General features: G+C 43.7%; 1 protein-coding gene across 1 annotated transcript; it reads left to right on the top strand.

Annotated features, from left to right (window-relative positions):
* The first annotated feature begins 1359 nt into the window (after positions 1-1359).
* CCN3 (cellular communication network factor 3) lies at positions 1360-7525 on the top strand. Its single transcript, XM_068182321.1, has 4 exons — positions 1360-1780; positions 2029-2280; positions 4140-4345; positions 6329-7525. The coding sequence occupies exons 1-4, from the start codon at positions 1378-1380 to the stop codon at positions 6623-6625; spliced, it is 1158 nt and encodes a 385-aa protein (XP_068038422.1). The 5' UTR covers positions 1360-1377; the 3' UTR covers positions 6626-7525.
* Positions 7526-17581: the final 10056 nt, after the last annotated feature.

Here is a 17581-nt window from a genome sequence, read left to right as displayed (position 1 = left end):
GGATGACTTAAATAACCTCAAACTCCTAGCCAAGCTGCTAATAATGTTTGAACAATCCAATTTTCCCCTTGGCTGGTCATGCTGTTTGTGCCTCTGCTTTCCCCAGAATGCCAGGCTTTTCCAGAAACCCTGCTGTTGCCGCTCAGCATCAAGAAAGCAATGGTCACTTTTGTCCAAACCAAAACTTCTGTCTTGCCATTTCTGGTGTTCTGCTTTGCTTTGGTATAGAGCTACAGTAGCCTTGTAAATTCATGAGTATTACTTGTGTCAGTCATGTCTTAAACTTAAAAGACATCTTGTTTTCACTAGTGAGTCGACAAGTTTTGTTTATTTTTCAAATATTTTCTCTTTAACAAGCCATAACAGAATCCGGTGTATATTATCTGTCTCAGACAACTAAAGATAAAGAATATCTGTATAGGATATCTGTATAGACCAAGAAGGCCTGCCTTAGGCAGAAGGCAATTCCTGCTGAGTAAAACCCGTTAACAGATTTAGTCTCCCGTACACTTGGCCCTAAATCTGTCCTGCACATGCTAAAATAACAGCACAGAGCACTGGAGTTACTTCTACAAAGCATTCCTGAGGCCAGGCCTGCTGGCGCTGTATCCCCTGCGGTTGCACACACCATGTAGGAACTGAATAGTCTGTGACCACTCCAACGCACTGAGTTGCGCAGAGCAGGGAGGACTCCCTATGCAACATCTGTCTCTCATCAGCTGATACACCTGCACCTCTCTAGTAAAGAACAGTGCCCGTGACTCGAAAGTGAAGAGTTCAGTGCCCACCAAGCTCAAAACACTTCAATGCCAGGGCCAGGAGCAGTATAGCCCCGAGAGGCTTTGGGGTGGCTGGTCTCCAGCGCCAAGCACTGCCCAGCCAGGCTGGCGGTGCCGGAGAGCGCGGAGCAGCCGCGCAGAGCTGCGAGGCAGCACCGAGCCCCCTCGGCGTGCGGCCCGGGATGGACGCTGCGGGCACACGGGACGGGAAGGGGCCCTAGGGACCGGCTGAGGGCAGCAGCCGCCTCGAGGGCACTGGGTGGCACTGGGCCAGCCCTACCCCCGGGCAGGGGCCGGCTCTGCCCCCGGGGCTCCGGTCCCCGCTCCGTGCACCGCCGCCGGCAGAGGGGTCGCGCCCGGCGCCGGGCAGGGCCAGGGCAGCGTCTCGGCGCCGCCGGGGCAGGTGGCGGAGGGAGCGGGGGGAGCGGAGGGCCCGGCCGGGCTCCAGCTCTCCCGCTCCAGCTCTCCGCCTCCGGCCCGCGATGCCCGCCGTGCGGGGGTGGTGGCGGAGGGGGGTCCCCGACCGCCTCTATAAAAGCGGCTGCAATGGCTCTGCCGGCAGAGCCGAGCGGGCGGCGGGCAGGCGGCGGCCGAGACCATGGCGACGGGCGGCGGGCGGGACCTGCCCGCCCGGCTGCTGCTGCTGCTGCTGCTGCTGCTCCTCCGGCCGTGCGAGGCAAGTGCGGGGCACCCGGTGGGGCAGGCGGCCGGGGGAAATGGGCGGCCGGTCCGGCCCCGTGACCCGGCCCCCGGGGCCGCTCTGTCCCCGCAGGTGAGCGGCCGGGAGCCGGCGTGTCCCCGTTCGTGCGGCGGGCGCTGCCCGGCCGAGCCGCCGCGCTGCGCCCCGGGCGTGCCCGCCGTGCTGGACGGCTGCTCCTGCTGCCTGGTGTGCGCCCGGCAGCGCGGCGAGCGCTGCTCCGCGCTGCTGCCCTGCGACGAGAGCAGCGGCCTCTACTGCGACCGCGGCCCCGAGGACGGCGCGGCCGCCGGCATCTGCATGGGTAGGTGGCGGCCCTCGGGGGGCGGCGGGGAGACCCTCCCCGGGCCGCGCCCGCCGCGGGGTCCGCCGCGGTTGTCGCTGCCCCGCGGTTCTCCCGCCTGCTCTCCGGCGAAGGGGCCGATCCTCAGCACCGCCGGCGCTGCCCCCGATGCTGCGGGAGGTGCCAGTGCGGACGGCGAGGGGCTGGGAGGGCCGGGGACTGTCCGAGTGCCCTCTGCCTCTGCGAAATGCCTCCCCTTTTCCCACTAGTGCTGGAGGGAGACAACTGCGTGTTTGATGGGATGATTTATCGCAATGGGGAGACGTTCCAGCCCAGCTGCAAGTACCAGTGCACCTGCCGCGACGGCCAGATCGGCTGCCTGCCCCGCTGCAACCTGGACCTGCTGCTCCCCGGCCCCGACTGCCCCCTCCCCAGAAAAGTCGAAGTCCCTGGAGAGTGCTGTGAGAAGTGGGTCTGCGACCCTGACGATGAAGTGATTTTGGGAGGTTTTGCTATGGCTGGTGAGGAAAGTAAAATTACTTATGATAGTCATTGTGAGCAGGAGGTGATATCATCGTGGAAATATCCACAGGATTGCCAGATCTAAGGCATACTGCTTGTATGGTCAGGTCTTTTTCTGACATAGAGTGACTAGTATGCTAGTGGTTATGATAAAGGCAGATCTCATCAGGTAAAAGAAAGATTCAGAGGATGAATATGCATAGCAGTTTTAAAAGTTAATTAATGTAGTTCCCAATTTTTAAATTTCTGTTTATCTGGTACACATTAGTTCTGTGACCAGAAGAAAACAAGGACAAGGTCCTAATCCTCCAAACATTCCCACACCAAGGGAAAAAAAAAAAAAAAGCCCTGCAGTCTTGCTAGTTGCTCTGCAAGAATATGTGACAACATAAATACTATTATAACAGTTTAGTCTACAAGAGACCTTCTCCCCACTGAATTCTGCAGCTCTTACGAGTGGTCAGCATGGTAGCTAAAATGCCAGTGAATTCCAGCCTGTCTGTGATAGAGTGCTCATGTTTATTGATGGCATTAAAAACATTACAGAGTACTTGTAGAGGCAGTGGTTATAAACACAATGAATAGATTCGTAAGAAAACTCAACCCATTCCAAAGTGCAGAACTCAGGCTTTTAAAAAAAGCTAGATAATATTTTCCCCTTTTTCAGTTTTTCCCTATTTTCATTTTTTGTACTGAATTACGTCTCCATCCCCTTTAAATTATACTCTTTAGTTCAACATGAATTTTCATAACTTTCTTCCGAGAGTGGAGGGCACTGCATTCTCTTCCAGTCACTGCTCTTTGTGATCTTGGGCAGTTAGTTATGCCAAAACTCAGCTAATCCATTTCAAAAACAAGTGAGAAAAGATTGAGGAAGAAAAGCTGGAGTAGCTTTTCAGTGTGCTATGAAGTGTTAGTTGTATAGCACATAAGGTATAAACAAAAAGTTTGACACTTTTCTATTACCTTTCCTTTTCTTTGATTTGTCTGATGGTGACAGGCTAATCTATAAGATGCCTAAAGATGAATTGTCTGCATTCTTTCAGCAATGGCCATCCCTCTTGGGAGGCCACCTTTTTGGATCTTTGCCATTCAAAAGGCAGGAAGGCTGCTGTAGAGGAGCTTAACAGCAAGAGCTGTGACTGAGGGCTCAGTTGTATTGTCTCCTCCTGTTTGCTCCTGTGCTAATCAGTGAACCAAACTGTACCTCAGCAATATTTGCACAGTGCAGCTTTACCCTGCCAGGAGGGCAGGGTAATGGTCAGACGTGGCCATGGCTTTAAGTACCTGTGATAGCTCCTGGAAATGGCTTCCCTCCTGCCTCCCCACCATCACCCTGGCTGTAGGCTGTCAATAATTGACAAGATGACGTGACTTTATGACTCTTAGGAGTAAAAGGATTTTCGTTCCATTCTGTTTATTAGTTTAGGTAAAAAATTCAGCCTCTCTCAAGTCAAACCTAATATAAATATTTTTATGACATAGCTTTAGAACTGATTTGTGACATATTTCCATTAGAAAGAGTGAAGAATAAAAATCTGTTAGGGTTCTAAACTGATTTAAAAGTCGACAGTAATTCTTCCAGCTGTGGACTTGAGTGAACAGAATCTAAATGCTTTGCTGATTACACTGATATGCATCTTTCTGCTTTGGGGCTTTTTTTTTTTAGATGTAGGAAGTTGATACTCAGGATTCCTAAAAAGACAGCTTTTCAAATTTCTAAATCCTGTCAAAAGCATGCATTTTGAACCTTGTTTTGTCTCACATGTTCCTTCCCAGATATGACAGAGCTCAATTAGATATTGAGGTTTCATGTGAGTTTTTCTTGTAATAACATTCTGTGGGGTTTTGTCTCCAGCCTACAGGCAAGAGGCCACACTCGGGACTGTGTCAGATTCAAGTGCCAATTGTATTGAGCAGACAACAGAATGGAGTGCTTGTTCCACGAGCTGTGGAATGGGCTTTTCCACCCGTGTTACCAACAGGAATCAACAGTGTGAAATGGTGAAACAGACACGGCTTTGCATGATAAGACCTTGTGAAAATGAAGAGTCATCTGATAAGGTATGCTGCAGAGAGTGAGGCAAGGCAGCTCTTCAGCTCTAATTCCAAGGTTGCAATATTACACTCTACAGCAGTCCAGATGCAACTGTACATAAATGCACCTTTTCACACAAGTGCAGCAAGCTGAGTGGTTTTGGTAAAGCATTAGACTTGCTGTGTTTGCTCAGTAGCTTTGTGCTGACCTCCAGCAGGCCAAGGGAGGTGATTCTGCCCCTCTGCTCCACTCTGGTGACATCCACTCAGAGCACTGTGTCCAGCTCTGGGGTCCTCAGGAAAGACATGGACTTACTGGAGTCAATCCAGAGAAGGGCCACCAAGTACTGGAGCACCTCCCCTATGAGGTAAAGCTGAGAGAGTTGGAGTTGTTTAATTTGGAGGAGAGGAGGCTTTGGGGAGACCCTACAGCCCCTTGCAGTACTTAAAGGGGGCCTACAAGAAAGGTGGGGACAGACTTTCCAGTAGGGCCTGTTATGGTAGGACAGGGGCTAATGGTTTTAAACTAAAAGAGGTAGATTCAGACTAGATATAAGGAAGAAATGTTGTACCATGAGGGTGGTGAGACACTGGAACAGGTTGCCCAGGGAGGTGGTCAGCGCCACATTCCCAAAAATGTTCAAGGTCAGACTGGACAGTGCTCTCAACAGCCTGATCTAGTGGAAGATGTCCCATTGCAGGGTGTTGGATGGGATAACCTTTAAAGGTCCTTTTCAACCCAAACTGGTCTATGATTCTATGATAATTTAAGTCATCCCAGACAGATCACATGTACTGCATGTGCAGCTTGACAGATCACACAATCTAACTTCTCCCACAAATGCATCTGTACTACCTGTACCCTGTTCATCAGAGTTGATGCAGTGCTACAGAATGGATATATTAGATTTCTAGTCTATTGAGCATCTGGAACAGCAGAGAAATGTGTGAAATGTCTGCTTGATTAAATTAAATGCTATCTTAATCCTTATGATGTTTGTTTTTTTTTTCCCAAAGCAGACCCAATACTGACATTTCTGATGTTAAAAAAAAAAAAAAGTTGTATCTAAGAGAGAAGACTTTTATATTGCTACACATTATGCAAGTGTTTCTGTCAGGGAGAATAACATGTAGCTAGGTAAGAGGCCAATCAATTTATGTAATGCTCTGAGTGTTGGAAAGCATTTCTAAGGCCTTTGCTGAACAGTCTCTACAGTTTTAAATACTGTGTTTTGTAAAGGAGATGAAACATGTGGGAGGAGTTGAAGAAATAACAAGAATGATCAGAGGTCTAGAAAACATGTTCATCTAGGGAAAACCAGATAGAACTGAATGCAAGGGAAGAGAGATGTGTTCTCAAATCTGTATTCAGATATTGCAGCCTGCTTTGAGTCCGTGGAGGATATAACAACAAATTAAGAATTTAGACTGAGAATTAAGACATGAGTGAAAATGTACTAGGCAGTAAGAATAGTGAACTCTTGGGGTTGTCTGGGGCAGATGTGGAGTCGCTGTCATTGAAGACTTCCAAGGACAAGTTAGTCAATCATTTGTTAAAAATAACATGTCTAGAGCTGGTTGTGCCTCGAGTCACAGGAATGGGTGATGACTTTTTCAGTTCATTTTACCCCATTTTTTCCCCCTGAACCTAATCCTGTAACTTGCTCATTTGTCTTGCTGATTCTCTGATGGAACTACACTAGCCTGAGAAGTTTTACAGTAGAGTATAGTTTCTTAATGAATGTAGACTGGGCTTTTCTCAGATGAAAAGAGTGGATTTTAATTATTTGTCTTTCATTACTGGTCCAGTAACATGCTGGTGTCAAAGTAGATCTTACAGGTGTCACCTGTAGGTAACTACTGAAGCAGTTTCAGAGTCTTCTTGCTGTTGAATGAATAAAGACAACAAATTTAAATTTGATAGATAGACCTGTATCTTTGCATGTCAGTTGTTAAATGCTGTCTGTCCTATGCAGTGATATATCTGTTGTCTCTTCATCTTTCTCTTAGAAAGGGAAGAAATGTATCCGGACGAAGAAGTCCGTGAGAGCTGTTCGCTATGAGCACAAGAACTGCACGAGTGTGCAGACGTACAGACCCCGTTACTGCGGCCTCTGCAGCGACGGGCGCTGCTGCACCCCACACAGCACCAAAACCATCCAGGTCGAGTTCCGCTGCCCCCAGGGCAAAGCCCTGAAAAAACCAATGATGGTGATCAACACCTGTGTCTGTCACAACAACTGTCCTCAGAGTAACGTTGTTTTCTTCCAGCCGTTAGATCCCACGTCTAGTGAAGCAAAATTATGAAAAGCATGAGTTAGATAGCGCAGAAAGTATAAGCAGTTTATACAAAACTTGACCTACAATCAGGTGAATGTAACAATTGCGTATATGAAACTTCTAAAATATTTTTCAGAATGGTCTTTCAAACTAGGTGCTTTTTTTCCCCCATAGTTTATTAAATACCTCATTTTCCATATGCCCCCTCCAAATGTCTTTTATTCACTTGAAGGAAATTTTATACCCTGGACAGAGCCTTCTTTTTTTCTTGATGGTGGCATAAAGATTACAAAGCCAACAGCTAGACTTTCCCCTTGAGTTAAGGGGATCATGCAGCAAGTTTCAGTGGGTGTAAGACTGGGTTTCTTGAGAGTAAATGTATTCCTTGAGGAATACATGGTACTGCATCACATAAGGTTCCAGGCTCTTAACTTCACTTTCCATACCACATATAAACACTCCAGCAGTGTTCTTTTTTCTTTTTAATGAAACTGTTTTTTGATGACAGTAAAAATCTTACTGATGGAAGTGTTACGTTCTTGTGGCTTATAAAGTACCTTCTGTCAATATCTCTGACTCTGAGGATTAAGATTGCACATAGCTCTGGAAATGACATAGGGTAAAATCTCTTATCCTGAAGCACAGCAAGTTGATAGCTGACAGCAATTAAATTTCTCTTTGGTAACTTCACTAGCAGTCTAATCCAAAACCAACTGAAGTCAGTGTTATATAAGAATTTGATTCTAATCCACATGTGTCTGTAGATATAACTATTTGGATGCAAAAATAATACATCTGTAAATTCCTCTAAAATACTAACTGTATCATTTGGTGCTTCATTTCTTAGAAAGGTGTATATGTAAATAGAAACTGTACATACTGTAATATAACTTTACTAAGTAAATAAACTTTATGTGATTCAAAATATTTTTCCTAAAGTTGTCTTTCTTAAACTACCAGCCTTTAACAGCTAAAAGCAATGGAAAGAAAAAAGAATCTACAGACTCCTAAAAACAAAAGATGATTTCTTGTGTTCATGTAGCTCATCCTAATCACTGCCTTAAAAGTCATGCAGTGCCTTGCTACAGGGAAGGATGAATAATTTGTGGGGTACATATTAGAAAGGAGTTTTTTTTCAGAGTAAGTTAGCCTAGGAGATAGGATGATGTAACTAAGGTTAGTGTGCCCTGAAATATAGTGGTCGTGGTGAGGAATGATTACACTATTCAGAGTTCATATTTGGGTCTGAACAACTAACAAAGTATTTCATTGGGTCATGCAACACTTCAGCCTCACAAAATCAGCCTGTGACCATGTTTGTGTTAGGTACTCTATGGCAATACCCTCAAGAATTAAGAGCCTCGGGGTGGCAGTCTCATGTATGTTAAATCATGTACGTAGCAGGACTGTGCCAATAGGTCATAAATATAATTGTGGAGACATTCAGCTGCTTCAGCTGTGAGACCCAGTTTAGCCCGGTGTGTGTCTGTTAGTGACAGCAGAGTTGTACTTATGCCACCACTGTTCTATAACCATGTGGTAGGAAACAACTCTGTCTTGAGCAAAAAAGGCAGAAAGCCACTTCTTAACATATTTGGCCTAGTGTTCTACTCCTCTAAAAGAGCTATCAAACTCTAGTTTGGCAGTTCCTGAGACACAGGGTAGAATTCAGTTGAAGGTTAAGCCTCCTCATTTTAGCCAGTGAAGCCTAAGGTAACTATGGGCAAGTATCAATAGCTGATAGGTTTTTTGTAACTTTTAGGTTATCCATGAAGTGATGAGGCCCTGGTGCTGATTCAGTTAACCTTTAGATACATTGGGTCCTCACATGGGCTCTTGCATGTCTTTCTCCACTAACTGCACCAATGATTAATTTCTCTTAGTCATTGCTATTGTTATCAACACATTCCTGCCTGCCTTATGCATTTCAAGCAGCTGGAACATGACTATGTTTGTGCATACATACAATACTCCCTGCCCCTGCACAATTTAATTCCTTATGATAGAATCATGGAATAGTTTGGGTTGGAGGGGACCTTTAAGGGTCATCTGGTCCAACCCTTTTCAAAGTGAGCAGGGACATCTTCCAGTGCTTCAGGTTGCTCAGAGTCCTGTAAACTGACTTTGAATGTTTCCAGGGATGGAGATCTCCACTTCCCTGGGCAACCTGTTCCAGTGTCTCACTACCCTCATTAAACAAAATTTCTTCCTTATATCTAGTTTGAATCTATCTCTTTTAGCTTAAAACTCCTCTCTCTCAGCCTTTCCTCAGAGGAGAAGTACTCCATCCTTCTGACCAGTTTTGTGGCTCTCCTCTGGACCTGGTCCAAAAGGCCCATATCTTCTAATGTAACACCTTCTGTGCTAGGAAATGCCAGGACCTAGACAGGGCATGGCCAGGACTCCTCAAAGCAGCTGGGAAGTGATTAAGGAGTAGATCAGAATTGAGGAGAGATGGAAAAAGGGGTTTTTAAAAACCACTTTCACCCCACATCTCCTCCTGCTTCCTCCCTCCACCCCAAAAATCAGGCTGGCTTGTACAATGCTTCTCTAATATAATGCAAGCTACCAAGTATTTCTCAGGGTCATCTTGCAAATTACAGGCACCTTGGTTTGCTAGAGATGCATCAACTACTGAGCAATGCAGCAATAATCTCCGGACATATTTAAACAATTTTTGGATTAATAAAACCCAGCTAATCCTGAGCCAGATGTAATTAAGAGAGGAATGCAGTCAGCTACCTACTTCCTATGAAGTAAAATTGTTCATTCACTTCATTTTGACAGTTCCTGTATTCCATCCACATCCAAAGTCATACTTGTACATCAGCTCATCATTACTGCATTGCTTCTCCTCTATCCTTCTGTTTTCTCTTAATGTTAGCCAGATTTTTATGTCATTCCTTAAGTTTTACTTTTATTGAATCATATAAAGTACAGGCACCAGGGAGAAGCAGTTCAATAAGTAGCTTCCACTTTGCAGGCAATTTAAAAAGCTCATCTGGGATATGAACCCACCACCCTTTGTACATTAAGGTCATTCACTACTCTTAAGTTTGTGGGTTTTTTCCCACTACAAACACAAGAGTTTTATTTCTGATATTTTTGAAGAGACATAAATGCAGCTTCCTGCTGAGACTCTTCTTGTGGATGGTTCATCACTTCCTTTGGAAAGGGAATGTGTGCACTGTGGTGTATGAGTTCAAGAGCAACTTGAGTAACTCCTTTTGCCTACACTGTTTTCCCAGCACTTTAAACTGTGGTCTGCACTTCAGTAAACCAGTGCCAAAATGCCCCCATAACCTTTCTTTAATCTTTCGAAGTCTTTAACCCATTTTGTGAAAAGGCAATTGCATTATTATGAGCACTGCAACCTCCACAAAAGAGAAGTGCTGTGGTATTCAAGTCCTTGTTAACCATCTTTATAAAGACCAGAACGACAGCAGTCTCCATGTCTTCTTACGTTACTATAGCAGCTCAGCATGAAAAATTATCTTCTGGAAGGAACCACAAATGTTTCCTTTGGACAAAAGGAGTCAAAGATCTGATCCACTTTTACTTTCTTTTAGACTATATACAAATAAAAATTCAGTGGTTATTTTTACCTCAGCTCAATTGATACAGCTTTTCATCTGCTCTCAGTTTCATTATATGCATTCAGATTTGTTTTACTTTAATATGGACAGTTATTACCTCAATCTCTGGGCTAATTTCAGCCTGTTCCTGAAAAAGCTTTTAACACTGAATTAATTAAAACACAACAGTGGTGTGTCAAACCTGTGAAATTAATATAAGGAAACTCCATTGATAAAATCATGAACATTTCTGGTATAGAACGGTGATTTTACTAAAAAAGGAAAGTTGAATTACTCAGATTGAGAAAAGTTAAAGTGGTTCATTTTCATATCTCCAAGGATTCATATCTGACCATTTCAGGGAACATCACTCAGAGTTCTAAGGATGGGCCCCTACAGCAATGTGTACTGAGTATGTGTTAATGAAACAAGCACAAAATATGCTGGTTGACTTGTTCATCCCAAGTTCTCTGAACAAATGTACCTTTCCTTTGCTACTACCAGTGAAGGACTACCCCAAAAATAAGTCACTTAACAGTTCTTGCTGTTAAGAATTTGTAGGCTAAGTACATCTTCAGTAATGAATGTTGATGATACCTAGTGTTACACCCACAGCACATGTACCCTGAAATGTTTATAGCCACTTCCAGGACTCTTTAATCTCTAGGACTTCATCAAAGCAGCATACTTCTTGCATTTCATCCGCTTTGAATTTCTCTAGGACAGCAATGAAAGATATTGAAAATATGCCTTTTTTTTTTTTTTTTGCCTTCATGGACTATGTAAGGAGAAGAGCTGACAGCCTGCTCACTGATGCCTGGCATTGGAGTGAAAACCTCAAAATTAATAGAATTCTTCATCTGATTTCACTAAGATCGTGGCTGTTCTGTTTTCCAGTATAACTTCAGGAGTAGGAAAATGTATAATAAAATCTTCAGGGAAAATAGAATATTGCTATTTTTTTTCCTTCTAGTCCAAGCTATACTTTCCCTTCACCCTATTTTCAATAATTTCTCAGTGGATGGGAAGATGGATGGAAAAATATTTATTTACTGTTTCTAGGCAAATTTTATTTCTCTCCTCTGAGAACTTACTACACCGGAATTTATTTTTCTTTTTTTTTTTAATAATAAAATAGTTATTTTGCACCAAGTTTTTCTGTATTGACTCTTGTTTCAGGAAATCATTCTAGTTATATCCACCATGCTAGATTTTGTAATATGAGCTTTATCTTGAAGGCACGAAATTTAGTGTGACTTGAGGGAAAATTATTATTTTCCCTTTATCAGTCCCAGTTTGTGCATTACACCTGTTCTATGACCAGAGATACTACACTGATATCGGTCAAGAGACTTACCATTCAATTGCAACAGGAAGAGTTGAGTTGCAAATATATAGTAAATATTTTTAATATTAGTTTAAATCCCTGATGTTAAAATTTTTATTTCTATAAATGTGTAAAGTTAGAGCTAAGTCTGTTTCTTTATCATTAAACACGTGTTTAAAATCTCATGTTCTCCATGGACTGTAGAGGGAGCCCAGCAGATTGCCTCAGTGAGCTTGCTAGAGAAAATGAAATTAATCTCACACTAAGCCTCTCCACACAGAGAAACAGTGTGGAGTTTCTCCACAGAGAAACAGTACTGAGTAGCCATTGCTGGTCAATTGACTTAATTGAATGATTTGTAGGTTAGCAAACAGGCAAAAAAACCCACCCCTATTTATATCCCAAGATGTAGATTTATTCTGCCTTGGACATGCAAATGGTCACACTAAAATAATAAAAAGAAGTACCCCACTGACCTAAAACTCCTCCATGTTCATGGATGTTAATTTGGTTGTTATTCTCAATGTCAGAATAAAGTATTTCCCCCAAAGTGATGCATTTCAGTTCATACAGGGACACCTGGATCTCTGGTCTCATGTTGTTACTCCTCTTCTGTAGCCTCTCATGCTATCATGATGGGCTGAGACTGTTTTCCACCACCTTCTTCCATGTTTTTTCTTTGCTTTCCTTATCCCACTCCTTATTGTTCACTTCCACTGTACCCCCAAGTGGTAAATTAAGCATGTACATACATATCCCATCACCAGAGGCCTTCCCTATGCACCCCACACATGCACCCATCCTGCCTTCTCTCTTTCTCCATGAGACTCGCAGCCTTCAGGACACAGGCTATGTGCACTGCAGCCCATTTGCTTGGAGCTAATTAGAGCTTAAGCATGTCAAATTTATTTTTTCTGCTGGTAAAAGATAAAGGATATTTAGAAGGATATAATAAACTATTTTCTAAAGAGAATAAAGTGTGTTAACTGAGGGAGATTTGCTCTCCTACGCCTCTGGGCCTGGCTTAATTAAGACTCAGGCTCAGCACTTCATGTTGTTTGATTCATAGGAATTCAGAAAGAATCCATCCATTAAGCCAAAAAGAGGCTGGAGGCTACACATACCCAGGACTGTGATCTGACCATCAGGACAGAAGAGTAAGAATGTTAGACCCTGTGGGAGGATTGCTAGTTTGGGTTGGTTTGGCTTTTTTTCCTTCTCTGTTTTTAATTAAAGAATTGCACTTTAATATAAAGTTGGGAATTTGTGAAAAGAGGCAAAAGCCAGAAGTCCATAGATTGAGGCAGAATTAAATTATTTGAACTGCCTTTGTATACAAGTATGATCATTGAAATGCTTGAAAAGTTGGACCCTCACCGCTTTGCAAAAACTGTATGTTCAGCCTGTAACATGTTAGACTGCCTACCTCAGAAATAAAATGCAGCTCTTTGGGGAAAAGAATCCAAATTTGAATATAATGAAAGTATTCTGGATAAAGTATTAAGCTTTCTGCAGCTTATGTTCTCACTCTGGGCTGTGAGTTTGAAACCGTGCATGAAACGCTGTCATTCTCATAACAGGACCATGCTAAGGGCTGCCTTTGCCACCGCTGCATTGCTTAGAGGAAAGGTAGAAAAGCCCATCACTTGGGGCCAGGATTCCAAGTAGTATTTCACTTCAAAATTACAGTGAAAGATGTGTTTCAGCGGCCTGGCTCGGTTCTCCTGCAAACCACGGAGAAGGGGGACACCTGGTGGCTACGGGTCTCTTGGACTTGTCAAGGAAAGCCCTGGGTCTGCTGCGGAAAGCAGGGACGCGTCCCGAAAGGATGAGGCCAGCTGCTGTTGCTAGTGAAAACTGCCACTGGTTAGGGAGTCAACAACAGCGGCGGAGGCCAGAAGCCCAATTTTTAAATGTATCTACATTTTTATAATCATTATGGCAGGGCTCAGCCTCCTCCAGGACCTTGTGTGCTTTGTGTAGATATACAGTGCAGAAGGAAGTTTCTCATCCCAGACTTTCCAGTTCAGTGGGAAAGACACAAAGGATGAAGGGGCGGCCCTTTTCTCTAGTTAGCACGCAAGACACTAAAAGCTCAGACTGTGAGAGCAGCTTCCTTCCCACCACACAATTTGTGGTAAGCCCAGGAAATGAGGCATTTCTCTTAAGTCACCCTCGACAACCTTAACCACAAAGGCTCTTCTCCTGCTCCTCCTCCTGCTCCTCTCAGCTTTACCCTTTCAAGTCCACTCGCTTCAGAGGATCGTGTTGCAGAGGAAATGAAGCAAAATGCTTTCTTTTCAGAGAATGGGAGGGGTCTCAGGCTCCATGAAAGAGAGACCTTTAGAGAAAAGAAGGACAGTGAGCCCAGGGAAAATTATGGTCTTGGGAATGGTGATTATTTGCTCCACAGAGAAGAAGTTGTTCTCTGTGTATGATGCAGATGTACTTAGGACAGTCCTACTTCACCTGATTCCAAACCACCTTGTTTTGGGCTATAGAGTGAAATGCAAGTGCTGAACTTTACCCAGCTTTTCACCATTTCCACGAAAAGAGGTTTTCCAGAGGTTTTCCAGATTTACCACGAGGGGGAGGTAGCTGAAAAATTATGAGTCATCTGTTCTTAGAACTCATTTTTTAATGAAAAAACACTGGGACACCCACAAAAAGAGTGCAAGCAAATCTGTTTCCAGCCTTAAGGAAAATATTAACTTTTTAATGTCTATTATCAATTCATATACTTTTAAGTAAAATGGGGTTTTTTTTAATCTTATTAACTGCATTTAGGATAAATTTCAGCATTTCCCAGAGGAATGATATGTGCTAATGAAAATTATGCTTTTGCTTTTATATAGAAAGTGAAATAATAGAAATTACTTCTCCAGAACTTAAATGATCCCACAAACACATGCTGTGTGAGTCATATGAAGCAGATAAAAAATCTTTCTAATTTTCACGTCTTACACTTAACATTGAATTACACAATTCATACTTGTGCTGAAAAAGCAGCTGTTTTCTCTTTCTAATAGAATATTCTACACACTCCAAATCCTTTCCTCAAACTAATTAATTTCCTGTGTGTCTTAAACAGGATTTTTAAGGACATATCTGTCAAAACCTAAGAACATGAAAAGTCTTAAAGTGATGACTAAGGTAATCAAAAGACTTCCACTGCCCACAGCATGACCAGACAAGGCAGAGAAGAAAGCCAGATGAGGCAGAGAAAGGTCAGGTCTCCAGCAGATCAGTGGCAGATTCAAAATACAAGGGACTAGTAATGTGTCTCTTGGATGACTTTTCTTGTTGAAGTGATGAAAATAAAAGGAGGTTTCTCTCTCAGTTTCTCTGATGACTGTACTTCAACAGCCATGAAGAATTTGAAGTCCAAGGTCAACGTGAGCAAAGAGCTATGAAAAGCAGCTGGGGAACCCTTTGGGAACACTAATTATGAGCCTGTGAGAAATGGGTCTTTTCCCCTGTGTGAGTCATGAATCTGTCAAAGATTGGTATTCAATAGCAAGCCTTCAGAATAGGCCGCATTTGAAAGCTATAATGAATAACCTCGAAGAAGCCCTTATAAAATCTTAAACATGCACAAGATACTCGCCAAGGGCTTAATAAAATACACAAGCCCCGCTTGCAAAAAAACAGGCAAAACAAACAGAAAGCTATGGCAACTCCAAACATAACAAGATGGACCTCATAAGGAGGAATTAACAGCAAATCTCTCAATAACTTGCCTTTTGTGGCCAGAGGTCTGCTATCTCCCCAGGGTACAGAGCACAGAGAAACCAAATTAAACTGTGGTTATCTGATGTCTCTAGTGAGATTCACTTCGTCGCACGTCAGAGCTCAGTGGGCAGCTGAAGTCCAGGACCAGGAGTCAGAAAGTCTGTGTTTGGTTCCCAGCTCTGCCACAGGCTTGCTGTGTAGCACTGCTCTACTTACTCAGCCTTTGTTTGCCTCAGTTTCCACGGCAGAAAGAGACAGGGATTGCAACAGGGCTGCTGCACAGGGCAATGCTGCAAAGCCCAGAACAGGGCTGCTTGCATACCACCACGTCAAGGGGGGTAACCACTGTCAAAATGACAGTTTCTAGATGTTCAGCATCACATATTTTTGAGTTGCTAGGATTTCTGGCAAGGAAGGATGACTTTCAGACCAGCCTCACTCTATGGACAGTGGATTAAGTGATTGCTGGAAGATGTGGCATTTCTTAATTGCAGGAGGTTAGTGTGCCCAGATGTTGAGCAGTGTGGTGAGGGGAGACCACACAGCAGTACCATGTCCCAGGAGCCCGAGGCCACATTGCACAGCACAGCAGCAACAAGGCTGGAGAGGGGCTGTGGTCCCTCAGAACCCTGCTGAGCTGCTGGACTCTGTCCAGACATTAGTGACCATGAGTTGCTCAAGATGTAGATGTAGGAGCAGTCTGCTGAGCCACAGAGAACTGGGACCATATCATATGGCAGTGAGGATAGGGAACAACTGTGCAACCTTTGTAAAATGCCAGCACTGAAAAGGTGTCCTCATCCCCACAGTCACACGACACCATCTGCAGCAGAGCCAACCCCAGACAATGGACATTTTTGGCCTCCTGTGATCCTTGCAGTTTATACATGGTGTCTTATGGCCTGGGACAAACTCAGTTTCATAGAAAACAAACCCTGGAAGAAATTCTGAGACCCTAGTGCAGATCTATAGTGCCACTTGCAAGGTCTCATCCTATCATGCACAGTCATCTCCCATATTACCATGAAACAAGCATTCTGCATCTACCCTGGTTTCTGATGGAGGCGTACCTAACCACAGAGAAAGGAATTTGCAGGAAGCCTCTGGGAAAAGAGGGCTGTAGCCAAAGGCAATGGGAATGCACTTGGAATGTGGGAACACGAGATAAGAGTGAGCTAGATCCAGGCACAACACTGGGATTTAGCCCAATGCATATTCACTACACGTGGAAGAAAGACAACAGAGCCTCTCCAATGCCAGGAGATCAGGCAACCAGCCTGCAAAATGACTGCCACAAAAGGAAACATCTGAATTAAAAACTAAATCAATTTAAAAGAGAAAAAATAACATTCTTGCAAATTCAATCCTTCCCAGCCTAGAAATGTCACTAAAAAAGCTGCCTGTGTGAGGTGTGAGTCACACGTGTTCCCCTTATCAGACTCACTCTTTATCTGCTTAAGAGTTGAATCATTATCATCATAAAAAGGTTTGTGTTAGAGGAGGCCTTAAAGATCAGGTTCCAGCAGCCTTCCATTACAAGGCGTCTTGATGTCATGAATTATGAATTATATTATTAATCTCATTGTTCCAATCCCCACAGAACAAAGTAACCAGGACATCACATCTTACCTGGGATCAAGTACTGTGTGACCCAAGAGCCCACCTTTGAAGAGTCTGGGTGCACTGGCTTTAGCAGCTGGAGGAGGCTCTATGATGGCAAACCAAAATGACAGGGGCCAAGGCAGTAGGAGCTGATTTCCCCTTGGAGACAGACAGGGGAACTAAAATATATGAGCCAAACAATCTAGGCTTACTCTGAAATAAGATGAAATCAGCCAGGCAGGAGTGGAATGGCTGCAGTGGAGATGTGCTTCTTGTCTTCAGACCAAATATGGAAGGGTCAGTGGATGCTACAGCTGCCTTGGAGCATCATAGGAACACCAACCTCCAGGCATTTCTCTCTGCCAGATCCAGTTTGCACCTCCAATGTCTTGACTTCCTACTAACCCTTAGAGGAAGGGTTAAAGGAAGCCAGTGAGTAACTAACTCATTTACAAAGTTCTTTTCATCATCCTCAACACAATATCCTTGTACATAGACCTTACCTGGTTCAAAGCACTTCTAGTTTCTACAGCTTTGAGACTTGTGTTCTCTCGTGGGAGTATAAATTAAGGCTTGAATTTGTCTCTTTGGGAAAATAATTAATGAGTGAAGTAACTTCAGGCAGTTTTCTTTCATTTAAATAGCCAAAATTACTTTCAATGATTAATTATTATTAAAATAGGCAGTGGTTATATGGACTGTAATCCACCAACTCGTGTCACAGGAACTGATTTCTTTTTACATGTA

Source organism: Anomalospiza imberbis, chromosome 1 (genome assembly GCF_031753505.1).
Source record: "Anomalospiza imberbis isolate Cuckoo-Finch-1a 21T00152 chromosome 1, ASM3175350v1, whole genome shotgun sequence".
Lineage (NCBI taxonomy): Eukaryota > Metazoa > Chordata > Aves > Passeriformes > Viduidae > Anomalospiza > Anomalospiza imberbis.
This window is presented reverse-complemented; position numbering and strand designations above follow the sequence as displayed.

Coding starts and splice junctions, on each gene's coding strand:
- CCN3 (XM_068182321.1), top strand. CDS start 1,378: ATGGCGACGGGCGGCGGGCGGGACCTGCCCGCCCGGCTGCTGCTGCTG. Junction 2,281..4,139: donor GGGAGGTTTTGCTATGGCTG/GTGAGGAAAGTA, acceptor TTTTGTCTCCAG/CCTACAGGCAAGAGGCCACA. Junction 4,346..6,328: donor ATGAAGAGTCATCTGATAAG/GTATGCTGCAGA, acceptor TCTTTCTCTTAG/AAAGGGAAGAAATGTATCCG.